The 14,116-nt window shown below is 35.1% G+C and overlaps 1 protein-coding gene across 7 annotated transcripts in view; it reads left to right on the forward strand.

Moving 5' to 3' along the window:
* Positions 1–14,116, forward strand: part of KCNT2 (potassium sodium-activated channel subfamily T member 2) — a 371,051-nt gene that overhangs the window by 180,487 nt on the left and 176,448 nt on the right. For all 7 annotated transcript variants that reach the window (XM_079107991.1, XM_079107989.1, XM_079107987.1 and 4 more), the window contains 4 exons: positions 6,439–6,619; positions 7,790–7,954; positions 9,832–9,968; positions 12,577–12,640. In XM_079107991.1, the coding sequence (XP_078964117.1) occupies positions 6,439–6,619; positions 7,790–7,954; positions 9,832–9,968; positions 12,577–12,640 (547 nt within the window). The remainder of the gene's footprint in view (positions 1–6,438; positions 6,620–7,789; positions 7,955–9,831; positions 9,969–12,576; positions 12,641–14,116) is intronic.

Below are 14,116 nucleotides of genomic sequence, written 5' to 3' on the forward strand. Positions count from 1 at the left end.
AATTTGTAATCACATATTGCCATTTCCACAATATTTATTAATCAAAGCAAATCATTAGACCAGGTTAGATTCTAGGACATGGAAATACTGACTTCTCATCTTGACAGGAGAAACAATATCATTACTCCAAAGGGGAGATGAACCTAGGGAGACTTAAATTATTTTGACAGCTATTATAATAATCTATTATAACACAAATTAGAGATTCTCACTTTAATCAGTGAGAATCCATTAGCTGATATTGAGCTGCCTTCAAGCTGTGTTTAAATCATATGAATATGGCCATTAAGAGCAAGTTACATTAATGAATGGATAGACTAAGACGGAGAAGGACAGTAGAACACTTTTTGGTAACTTAAGTCTAGATAATCAGTCAAGGAAAATACAACTCAGATAACATTTGAATCCTTAGAAATTTGTTATTTTGTTTAGTTATCTTCCTTTCTTCATTCTATTTTCTAGTGAAATTTAAAAGTTATGCATAACCTGTTTACATTCTCAAATGTATCTTATTATAAATAAAATTTCAAAAGACCTAACTCCACAGAAATATCTATTGTTATGCATTTCTTCTCGTTAGTTATATGAGACTCTGTCTGAATAGCTTCATAATTAGGTTGTCAATATTGTGCAGGAACAACTAGCAAATAAACTGACGTGAATCAATTTAGTGTTTGGGGTGTTCTTGTGGATCACAAAAAATTCCGAAGCATAGAACAAGGGCAATTTTGCTGAACCATTTGGAGAACTGGAGTTAGACAGAACAGAAACAAACAAACAAACAAACAAGAAGAACCCCAAGCAAGAACAGTTTCTGTTTCAGAAGTAAAATAAGTACCCTCCTTCCTATGGTCTGTCTCTTGATTGATGTTCTTATGTACCTATCCTTCTGCCTGATAATTCACCAGCTGACTTTGATATTTCAAAAAAAAAAAAAAAAGAGGGAGATTTAAGACAACTGAATATTTATAGTATGTAATATAGACAAACCAGGAGACTTATCTAAAAAGACTGGAAAATGAATTTGGGGATTTAAACATTGAATCGCCATCATAATTGAGCTGTCTGCTTGTTGTACACAGAAGCTCTAGTGGGTGTCCAAAACCACGCACTGATTTTTTTTGACAGCTTTATAAAAGCACAATTTATTCACCATAAAATTCACTCATTTTAAGTGTAAATTCAATCCTGATTTAACATATTTACAGAGTTTTGTAGCCATCACCACAATCCAGTTTTAGAACATTTCCATCTTCATATTCCCACCATCAGTCCCAGGCAACCACTAATCTGCTTTCTGTCTCTTTTCTGGATATTTCATATAAACAGAAATGTGTGTTCTTTGGCATCTGACTTCTTTCCCTCAGCACGTTTCTGCAGTTTATCGGTGTTTTAACACGTATCAGTACTTGATTTTCCCACTTCTCGCCCTTTCTTCTTTATTTCCTTTCTTTCCTGATTTGTACTCAGTTCTTGTGTTAGTCCACTTTGCTGTTTTAACAAACTACTTGAGACTGGGTAATTTATAAAAGCATAAGTCTATTACTGACAGATCCAGGCTCTCTGGTGTCAAGGTTAAGGTGCTGCATATTTGGTGTCTGGTATGAACCTTCTGTCTGCTTCCACAATGGTCTGTTGTTGCTATGTCCTCACACAGTGGAAAGCAGAAGGGTGAACATGGCCCTAGCTCATTCTCCCTAGCTCTTTTATAGAGTCACTGTTACTACTCATAAAGCTTCTGCTCATTACTTAAATCACTTTCTAAAGTCCCCATATTTTAATACTGTTGCATTGGGGATTTATGTTTTAACATAAATTTTTGAAGGAACACAAATGTTCAAACCATAGAATTCATAGAATTCCACCCGTTTCCCCCAAATGCATATCCGCCTCTTATGTAAAGTTCATTCATTTCTTCCCCATAGCTCCTTAAGTATTAACATGTTGAGTCTCCAAGTCAGTCCTTAACCCAACAGAGAAAACAACATTAAATCCTGATGTCTAGGGTAATTTTCTTTGATTCAATGTTATAACTTCTGGACATTCTGGACAGGCCTTGGCTAATGAGACGCTGGGAGATTCCACCTCCATGGCTTTTCTGGACACAGCCCACAAAGCAGAAGACACAGTTTGAAATCTGGTGGCTCTATCTCTCCCAGGCTGTTGAACACTGGCATCTCTACAGTTAAGGTGTCCAAGGAAAAACTCCACCCCTAGGTCTCAGTTAGGAGTTTCTCTAGTGGCACCCCTGTGACCTTTCTCTTCCTGGACTACGAGGCTGTCCAGGACATCCTTTGAAATGAAGGTGGAAGCAGCCATTGCCAATCATTCACAGCCCATATACTCTGCACTCCTGCAGGGTCAGCACTGTATGCATGCTGCTGACTGAGGTTTATCACCTGTGTTCTTGGGAGCAGCAGCCTAAGCCATATCTGTGCCTGCTGAGGCTGCACTTGAACCCACTTGAGTCATACCTGTGGCTCAGGAGCATTGGGCCAGAATGCGGGGATCAAGATTGAGGTTTCCTGGGCAAAAACCCAGAAGTGCCACAGGCATCCTCAGCCCCTCCCTTGAAACCCCTTTGTTTCAGGGCTGGCTCCATAATACCTTCTTCCGTTGTCTGGATGAGTGGCATGTGGCTTCCTTCTGCTCCTACTAATCTCCCACTCTTAGCGTTTTTTTCCTGAACACCGTTTTTATTGTTTGCAATCTGGCCAGGATGAGAATTTCCAAATCTTTATGTTCTGCTTCCCTTTTGATTATAAATTCCATCTTTAATCCAGGTCCCTCTTCTCTCATTTTAGCAGTCAGGGGATACCATACAGCACCCTCAGCACTTTACTTAGAGATTTCTTCTGCCAAATGTTCTAGTTCATCCCTCTTAAGTACTGGGACATAAGCATACTTCAGCCACGTTATGCCACCTTGTAGTGAGGGTGCCCTTTCCTCTGCTTTCCAATGAAATATTCCTCATTTCTAATAACTCATCAGAATGGCCTTTACTATCTATTTTTTTACCATTATGAGTATTTATGTAATCTTCAAGAAGGTTTAGATTTCTATTGTTCTCTTCTGAGCTCTCACCAAAATTGTTATGAAGTGTCCCATTCCTCAGTACCAATGTCTATATTGGTCTGCTGCTGTAACAAAATACCTGATACTGTATAGTTTATAAACAAACAAACAAAATCCCCTTATTTCTGACAGTTTCAGACTGGGAATTCCAAGATCAAGACACTATGGATTTGGTGTCTAGTGAGGGCTTTTTCTCTACTTCCAAATGGTGTTTTGTTGCTTTTTTATCACATGACCAAAGGCAGAGAGGCTCAAAGGGTTTAGCTCCAACCTTTTGATAAGGCTCTACCCTCATGATTAATCTCCTCCTAAAGAACTCACCTGTTAGTAAATATTACTGCAGTGAGGATTTATGTTTCAACATGACTTGGAGAGAACATCATCTTTCAGATCATAGCAATTATGCACTTATTTTTGTCTTGCAGTTGCCATATTTCTCTCCAACATGCACAATATGTTTATCATTCATAGTCATACTGATTTTTTAAACTAGTAGCAGCAATATTTCTAATGCCATTTTTAAAATTCCAATTTGGGAGCATCATGAAACAGTTTCTTACTCTCACACCATTAATGGCTTTGCTTAGATGATTGTCCCATTTGTGGACTTCTTTGGAGTGTCACTTGGTGTATTAGTTCACTTTGTGCTGCTATAATAGAACACTGCGGCTGGATAATTTATAATGAACAGAAATTTAAAGTTCTGGAAGCTGGGGAGTCCAATATGGTGCTGGCTGCTGGCAAGGGCCTTTTGACTGTTTTATAACATGGAAAGCATCACACAATGAAGGACAAAAAGACATCGCATAGGAGGGAGGGTGGACCACTCTCAGGAATGGGTATATGATTGGACACAGTGGTACATGCCTGTAATCTCAGTGGCTCGGGAGGCTGAGGCAGGAGGATCACGTGTTCAAAGCCAGACTCAGCAATTTAGCAAGACCTTAAGCAACTCAGTGAGACTCCATCTGTAAATAAAATACAAAAAGGAGTGGGGATGTGGCTCAGTGGTTAAGAGCTCCTGGGTTCAAACCCTGTACCAAAAACAAAACAAAACAAAACAAAAAAAAAGCAAATAAATTTTAATGCTCTTCTAAAGGGGATTTCCCTGTCCCTGTCCCTCCTGTCACATGAAGACATGGTGGGACAAGCACCAGGACTTAACCCTGTTTGACTTCAAACTTGTTTCTCTTTTTTTCCTGTCTCTATCCATTTTAACAGGAATCAGATCCCTAATCCCTATTTACTGCATTTCCAAGGTTCCTTTGTCACCTGCCTGTTGTCTGTGATCAGCTATTAGAGGGACTTGCAGGGAATAGGTGGGTAGAAGAGAGCAGTCTGAGTATTTCTCCCTTCCCCATCTTCATATTGTGTGTATTCATCATTGTGTGCTTTTCCTTCTTGTCTGCTCCTTCCACTCAAGACCCCTGCTGTGGTTCCCACTTTTTCCAAGTGATCTTGAGTTTTGGACTCTGCACTCTTTCCTTCTGTCTTAGGAATCTAATGGCTTCTTGCTCTTGCTAATCTCTGGATTGCTATGTAACCATCAGTTTGGCCTCTTAGCTCTTCTGTCGTCTCATTTAATTAATTCTCTGCATTAAATTATTATTGAATTTCTGTTCTGTTTAATATAAAAAGAATTTCCAGCAGAACTTTCTGCAGTGATGGAAATTTCTATATTCACATTGTCCAGTGAGCGCAGTAGCTACTAGCTACAGCGGCTTTTAAATACTCCAAATGTGGCCGGTACAATTGGGGATATAAATTTTCAATGTTTAACAATTTAAAATCAATTAATGAATTTAATTTAAGTAGTCACATCTGGTTTGTGGTTACTATATTGGGCAGCAGAGCCCTATATTAAAGATATAATTCCTTTCTCCTAGTTGCAGATTAAATTTGCCTCTTAAAAATTTTTTTTTAATGTAAAAGTCAACATTTTTTTCTTTGAATTTTATCTGGATGCTTTTAGGCTTAACGCTCTCCTCATTTTCAGACTTGGCAAATGCCTTCTATTTTTTAATTTTTCCTTTACATTTAAATTTTGTCATCTCAAGTCTATTTTGGTGACAAGTCTGACTGTTTTAACTCATCTGAAATGTTTTATGACAGCTTTGTAAAAATTTTCTTTTATTTTACATTAGGCTCTTAGTTTTGAAAGAGATACAGTTAATGTGGTCTGACCTTTCCTGAGTTATTAATATAGTAGTCATATACTTTTGCCATAGCCCTCCCCTGCCCCACCTTTTCTTTTGTGGCTATATCTAACTTCTAGAAAATTCTACCTTATATTAATACTGGATTTGTTTTTCTGTAACCTCCATCAGTTGGTTGTATTTAATTCTTAAGAGCAATTATAGAATACATGATTCTTTTTTATGACAGTACTTTTGAAGTTTGCTGCCATTTTCCCTGTTGTTCTTTTTTTCCATGTTAAATGTTCAAAATTTCTTTCATTATACCTTGGGTAGTCCAACCCTAAGTTCCATACCTCCTCTGCAAGGCCTTGGGTTGACTGGACTAAAGGTCTTATAGGGCTCTCATTTAACTTACTTCTACATAACATAATTATATAATCAGGACATGGTAGGATATCTAGTAGGATTGGCTAAATTCACATTTTCCTCTTGGTTGTTTAAAAAGACCTTTCCCCCCTACACATTTTACCTATCCTATCTTCAGCCATAATTCATTTGACAGGTTCTTACCAGATATGTACTGCTGTTGTCGCTGGAGATAGAATTAGTTGTTTGGACTCAAATACAGGATGTTGTATTCTACCCCTATAGAATTGTATCTTGTTGCAGTGTTTACCAAAAAAAAAAAAAAACCTTGCACAATAATGGCGTTAATCCATGCATGAGAGTGACCTTAATACCTCTGAGATGTCCTACTTCTTAATGCTGTTACAATGATAAATAAATTTGAACATTAATTTTATCAGAGACACATTCAAACTATAGCATTGGATAATTGTTAACTCAAGACTTTATTGTATATACACAGTTAAATGACTTGATATTTTTACAGAAATCAGATTTAACAAATTCTTATCTTTTGTTTCCTTAACATGCATTCAGTATCTTTGTGTGTTATCCATGAAATTAACTCTATTCATTTTACTCATTATTCAAATACACTTTGTGATATTTTGGCTAACATTTTTGGCTATTAATCAAACTAAGACGATATCTGGTTAGTATAGAGAAAAACTTGTATTTCTCTGGGAAAAACATTGTGAAATGTAAGAGATCAACTATTGAATGGATTTATTAAATGTGCTTTGATTTACAAAATAATAATGGTGAGAAAAAATGCATTGGATTTGCTGGTTTTAATTTTAATGCATTTTTGCTTCTTTAGCATTTGTGGAATTCAACATTTGGAACGAATAGGAAAGAAGCTGAATCTCTTCGATTCCCTTTATTTCTGCATTGTGACATTTTCTACTGTGGGCTTTGGGGATGTCACTCCTGAAACATGGTCTTCCAAGCTTTTTGTCGTTGCTATGATCTGTGTTGCTCTTGTGGTTCTACCCATACAGGTAAACAAAACCTTGTTAAATTTTATAGAAATGTGCAAAGTCTTATAAAATTAAATATTCCATATTTTAATAAAAATACAGGGTGCCTAATTCATCTAGCGGTAATATACTGTTACATACTATTATTGTATCTAATCAATTATGTAAATTATTTTAGGAATGCCATTTTTTGTCTTATTAGAAACACAGATGTTTTTCTCTTCCAGTCACAATTGATAGCTCACATCTTGTTTTAATTATTTCAAGATGCTTTCTTTTATATATATAGTATTAAATTGCATCAATTATGGGAGACTATAATTCTAATTATAGGATAATAGACTAAGGAAATAAATATGTGAAGGAGCAATTTCTTTCAACTCTTGAAAATAAACCTAAAAGCCATAAACATCAATGGATTAAAAGTTGATTGCTTATGTTAGTCAACTAAACCAAAATTTGGACATGGTATTACAACTAGTATGCAGCATTTGGGGACCTTTATAGGAGGTTGCAAAAGGACTGAGATGTAAAATTAGACTTAAGATGTGTAGAAGTAATCTCCAACCCTTTTTTATAATGAGCCCTGGGTGCTCATGCTTAAGCAGGTCAGCAACAAAGATAAGGTAAGTGCAAATTAAACTTGCATGTTCATTACCCAACTTTGGCCACAGTATATCTAAATACACCTTGTATAGCCACAAAAATTACCTTCTCCTGTGTCTTCTTTCCTGACCTCCCTCCCTTGCTCCCTCCAGTTCCTCTAGACACTGGTGAGGATGTTGTGTGGCTTGTGTGTCCTGGAAAGGCAATTTCCCATTGCATGACACTTGGGAAGAACTTGACAGGAGAATGTGGAGGAATGGTGACAATTTTGCTCAGCATATGGCATATCTTATCATGTTCTACTGTATATAAAGCAGAGGCATAAGCCTTTTAGTGGCCTGATATGATATAATAACACAATTGTTGTAATTTATTTCCTTAGAGACCTGAAACTCATAGGAGACACTTGCAACCTCTGAAGAAATCATATAACAAATCTATTGTTGAAGAGAACACTTAGAATCTCAATGAGTTCACCTAAGAAATTGACTATACCTAATAAACGATACATATACTGCATTGATTTTTTTTTTTTGTATTTTCATGTATTATGTTATTCATTCACATTTGGAAAATATATTACAGTTTGAACAGTTGGCCTATTTGTGGATGGAGAGACAAAAGTCAGGTGGAAATTATAGCCGACATAGAGCACAGACTGAAAAGCATGTTGTTTTGTGTGTCAGCTCACTGAAGATTGATTTACTTATGGATTTTTTAAATGAATTCTATGCTCATCCAAGGCTACAGGTACATTTGAATTATACTTTGCATGATACTGGAACATACCTACTAATATATTGTCAAATTCACTTAACTGACAGTGCAGCCTGCATTCTGTAGAATTTTAATTTATACAGCTAGAGGTAGAGAGAATAAATGAAGAAGTACAAATATAACCAGGAACACAGAAAAAATGCTGGAGGAATAAATGGCACTTTCAGTTTCCTTCTGTATCTACACTAAAAGACAGATGGAATTATGTTAACGCAGCAAGAAAGATTTTCTTTGAATTAAAGGATTGCGTTTTCTCTCTTGGGTAAAACAAATGACATTTTTATGAAACAGTGAATTTTAACATAAAGTATAATAAAACAATGAAGGAACCATTTCAATATCATCTGCTCACTTGAATACTACAGAATTTCATGAAGTATTGCTGCTGGAAATGTGGAAGTCTGGAAGTTCCTTTTTATTTATTTATTTTTGTTGGTTTGTTTCCTGGAGTATAACTAGGTACTATTTATAGTAGCAGTAAATGACCCAAATTGGACAATAACTAGATGAGTTGAGAACACAAATTCAGAAAGTTTCTTAATTTGCCTATGCAGATAAATTCCTTGGTTATATCTACTTTTCAGGATGGATGGCCAATATAGATTTAGGTAATCTCCTTCTCTGCTTAATACACTTAGGACAATTCAAAGAACAGAGTTGTTGGTTCTTCCTCAATATATCAGTGTCAGGCCATAGCAAATGAGACATTGCTGAGTATGTCTGCTTATTCTTCCTTTATAGAAAGTAAAAGCATATATTTGTGAATATTTTTAGAGCTTTTTAAATACTATATTTTTACATTTTAAAATACCTGATTTGTAACTAATGATTAAATTATATAATATAATCGTTTGTTTTCATATCAACTAAATGGTGGTTTAGAGGAATTTTTATTCATATTTTGGATTTAAAATTTTTCTTATTAAATAATTTCTAGTTTGTTTATTATAACTCATAAGGAAAATATATTTTTTAAGAACATTTTTTAGTTGTTGATAGACCTTTATTTTATTCATTTATTTGTAGTGGTGCTGAGAATCAAACTCAGTGCCTCACACTTGCTAGGCAAGCACTGTACCACTGAGCCACAACCCCAGCCTCAGGAAAATATCTTTTGTAGAACAATTTGATCCTATAATCATTATTTTTTGTCTGGTTTCAAAATAGAGAATTTTAAAAATTCCCACACTTCCAGGTATATTTTAGAGCAATAAAATAGTGAATGTTCATCAGAGAATTTCAAGTCCTTCAGATCAGTTTGTTTTAAACCATTTTGTCACTTGGAATACTTTAGTATTTTTTCCAAGGACCATATATTTTGAAAAATTTTTATCCCAAGTTCTTTTATTTACTTTGTCAGTATTTTCAATGTTTTCATGAATAACTCACTGAAAGTCATCAAAAATTATATAAATTATTGTCCATAAAAATATTACCAAATGATAATCACAATTGCAGTTTTGTTTTAAGAAGTTATGTCTTGAAGGAGAAATTGATTCTTAAACACTTCTATGTGCCATTCAATTTGTATTTTGGTATCATTCTGTAGTTACAACTAAACACTTCATAGGCTGAGTGTGTGGAGTATGTGGAGTGTAATCACTTCCCTTTGTGGTATTAATATGATAGAAATAGGTCAGGAGGAATGATTTATGAAATTTTTGTTTGTCTCAGTTGTATTTATTATAATGTAATTTTATTTACTATATTCTCAAGTTTTAAATATGAATCTCTGTAAGCAAGAGTTCATTCCAATTTTATCACATTTGAAAATATTCTTAAATATTTTAATTACCTAGGTAAGATAACAGAAAGCATTCTTGCTTCTACCCCCATTTTGTTTTGAATAGGATTATTACGTGGTGATTTTGTGTCCTACTGAAATGGATGTGCAAGTTCGAAGGGTTTTACAAATCCCAATGTGGTCTCAAAGAGTTATCTACCTTCAGGGTTCTGCTCTTAAAGATCAGGATCTACTGAGAGCAAAGTAGGTATCATCTGTTTTCCATCTTGCAGCTTATAGTTTTGAGTGTTTTAATATCTTTTCTGTCCTCCAAATTTTAGAATTTTCATTGTTACAAAATGTGTTAAGTATGTTCGAATATAGAAATTAGCCTTAGTCCTGCTACTGGTCCAATTAAAATGTTAAAAATATAAAATTGGTTTATTTACTCTCTTTCCCAGCCTTACCTTAGGGAAAGATGTTCGGCAGACTGTGTCTGCATGATGCATTGAGAAGTGTGGCATGGTCTAATTCTTTAAGCTGTCAGCGGTAGGCGAATGTGTCCAGACTCACTGTTAAAATAGTCTCCAAGTCCCTGCATACTGCTTGATTCCTCAAATAAAAATCTTGGACTAAGCATTATTTGAGATATCAAAGCAACGAGTCAAGGTTTAAATTTTAAAGAGTTGGCAAAAATATACTAGGCAGAGAGTGCCTGTGTTGTCTGGGATCAGGGACAGAAGAATCCCTCGGGGAAGGAGGAATCTTGGAGTGAGAGGTCTTACTGATCTGCCCTCTTCCTGTTGTATATGTCCCAGCCAACTTAGCTTTAGGTGACATAATCTAAACCATTGGTCACAGGGCATGGAGGTTCTATCACATGAGCAAAGTGAAGCAAGACCGGGCAGACCCTGGAACCTGGGAATTAGGGCTTCCTCAAATAGGTCCTTAGTTTCAGAAACCAAATGAAAGCCTTAGCATCTGTGGTATTGCTAGATGTTTCCTGCTGCTTGAAAAGTTCTAAACATGTCTTCATGTTCATCCTTGAGTTGATCTACATGCTCCTTAAGATTTAAAGAGCTCATGAATATTAGAGCATAAGCTTCTTTCCCCTCTTGCATGGCATGTGTGTATGTGTGTGTGTGTATTTGTGTGTGTGTGTGTTTGTGTGTGTGTGTACATGCAAGAGTGTGAACTGATAAAAAGAGTAGAGGAAAAGTAAAATGCTCCTCTTTGTTGCTTAATCATGCAAGTGGTGAACACATACCTAGCATTTAGGTACTCTGACATTACTTTTGATTCATAAATGGCAAAGTCAAACTGAGGTTCGTTTTAATGATTTACTTTCCAAAGCATGTGGTCACTAGAATATACCAGGATATAATGTATAAAATTGGTAAATAAGTGTTTCTGAGAGATTATGAGTACTCTGGTGGATCACATACTTCCTATGTGTTGTTGTTTATGTAAGAGAGTTCTTTGAATCATCAGATGTTCCCAGAACCTCAGACAATCCCTGAATTTAGGTGTTTGTCATTTGCTCTCTTCATCGTTATTTGGGTGCTCTGGAGGCATTGTTGCTTAGACAGTAATATAATCTGTATGGTTTTATTTATTTGTGTGGATAAGCAGAATGATTAATTTATTGTCTGATTTAAGTTCTTCACGCAATAAGCATATATAATGTCCGTAGAATATTCAGTATTAAATTGTGTAATAAATGAAAGATTTTTTTCCATCTCAGTAAGTTATCTGAGCTGTTAGGATCTAAGCTAGATACTCTTTAGGATAAACATAATCAATGTATGATTAAAAGTTTTAAAATGGTTTCTCAGCACAAGCAGTCACACTTACAGGAAACAATCCTTCACTGGGATCTCTCCGAAAAGAAAGGGGATGAAGGTGTGAGAGGGAGCCAGCTGATGATACTCAAAAGGCTGGGTTGAGAAAGAAGTTAGGGTGGCAGTTTCCATTTTTGTGTTCATTTCTAATCCTAATTTCATATAAAAGATGTGGGATTTAATGTTAACTAACACATTCTTCAACACAATTCCCCATGCAAGGAGCAAGGAATAGGATTCTCCAAACAAGTTCCAAAGGTCAGTTGCATGAGTTTTGAATTGCTTTGTTGAAAATGATGTTTAGAAAATGTTATCTTAGTAATCATGGCTCAACATTTACTCAGAACTGTTTGGTTTGAATTAATTTCATGAACTTTTTATCTTTGCTCTCCATCGAAAATGCTTTTTCTTTTCTTTTTTTTTTTTTTTTTTTTTTTTTGGGAAAAAGGTTTATTTTATCATAGTGTACCAGAAAGATAAATCATCCCTCATTTTGAAAATACACATTCTTATGCTTTTAAAACATTATGGATCAAGCACTCGAACATATTTCTACATCACTAATTTTAAGAAATATAAAGCCTTAGCATGAGGGGATGGGGTTTGGAACACGACAATGCATTATCTCAAGGAAATAGAAATATATAGTGGAGTTTGATGTATGAATGCTAACCAACTCTATTCCCACCCTCTTAGTTTAACTGACATTGCAGTTGAAATGTAATTAATCATGAAATAAGGTTCAATACCACCCCTTAATTTATGTGAAATCTACATAAGAATATATCATCATAAAACAAAATAAAGTTTGATTTTTTTTTTACTTCTCTCATAAACTACTAAGTTATATAGACAATCCAACAATATTGTCTTATTCAGTCAAATATAGTCATGATCTGCTAGAAATTCAACTTTTGTTTAAGCTTAAGGATACGCATAGTCTACATGTGCTATATGGACCAAGCATTACGATTCTATTCTCCAGATAGTATTTCAGTGTGTAATATTTTTATTTTTCTGTATGTATTTAGGATGGATGATGCTGAGGCCTGTTTTATTCTGAGCAGCCGCTGTGAAGTAGATAGGACATCATCTGTAAGTTTCTATTATCTCCTTTTGTAACTTGTGCTTCTCATATTAGGTTTTTGTTTATTTGATTTTTATAAATGTTCCCATAATAAATATTGGTGACCTTAAATTTTACTGAAGAGAACCAACTACTTCTTAACTATCTTTGCCTTAATAGAAGAAAAGTTGCATTGTTGGTTGTGTCAACAAAGTTTTCATCAAGTAGTTTCTGGTAATTCTTTAAGTTTTCTGTTGATCAAAAATGAAAACAGAACTAGACCATTTTTTCATGTTGTTGTTAAATATATCCTACAACATGTAATTTTGTTAGAGTGGCCTCAATTTCCTCAACTCTAAAACAAGGCAGATGGATCAGGCAGTCTGCATTAGAATCAGTTGTAGAGTTTCTAAAAATATGCATCTGTGAAAAGTTTACTCAGGGTATGGCCAGTGAGAATCAGAAATTGGTATATTTTTAAAAGATCCCCAGGTGAGTTTGACATTTGGTTTGGTAACATTTGACTTATAAGGTCTCTGTGATGTATTTTTTTAGGCCCAAAGTTCTATAAACTTATAAATAAAATTAAATAAATTATTAAAGTATAACTTCCATTATTTTAAAAAGTGTTTTAATGTTATTATTTTTTAAGAGTGCTTTATTATTCCATGTTGTCTAAGTAGTGGTACCTGTTATATTTTTAAATTGATAATTCCATCTCTTAACTTTATCTGTGGTGCATGGACAAATGAGAATGCTGTATGACTTCTTTCGTGACCGGGGGAAAAACAAGACGTGCACAGGTCTACAAGCACATATTTTGATCATTTCTGGAGGGTCACTTAGGCACACTCTGTCGACCTAATTTAGGACTCTAAATCATGAATGTGGCAGGTTCTGTGATATCCTCACTCTAATTTACCTAAAGTTCTTCTTTCTTATAGTTCCAAACCAATTTTCTTATCCTTCATTTGAAAAAAACTGCTATGGGTTAAATTGTGTCCCCACAAATTTCATATGTTGAAGTCCTAACTCCCGGTACCTCAGATGTGAACTTTGGAGGTAAAGTCTGTTCAGAGTTAATCCAGTTATAATGAAGCCTTTAGGGCAAGCCTTAATACACAATGACTGCTATCACTTCAAAAAGGAAAAATTTGAGACAGACGTGTATACACAAGAGTTTCAAATTCACGTGAAAGCAGCTAGCTATGAGTTCAGAGAGAGGCCTAGAACAGATCTTTCCCTGACAGCTCTCAGAAGGAACCAACTCTGCCAATGCCTTGATTGCAGACTTCTAGCATGAAGAACTGTGAGAGAGTAAATTTCTGTTGTTTAAGCCATCCAGTTTTTGCTGCTTTGTTTTAGCAGCCTCAGAAAACTGGTAGTTGGGCAGAGACAAAAAAAAATGGCTGGAAAAATTGCAAAATATTTTATATTAAAATATGTATTTTAAAAAATTCATTACTCTCCTCCTTTTCCTCATTTACTAGGTCGTTCAGACCAGA

The sequence above is a fragment of the Sciurus vulgaris genome (genome assembly GCF_902686455.1).
Source record: "Sciurus vulgaris genome assembly, chromosome: 12".
Lineage (NCBI taxonomy): Eukaryota > Metazoa > Chordata > Mammalia > Rodentia > Sciuridae > Sciurus > Sciurus vulgaris.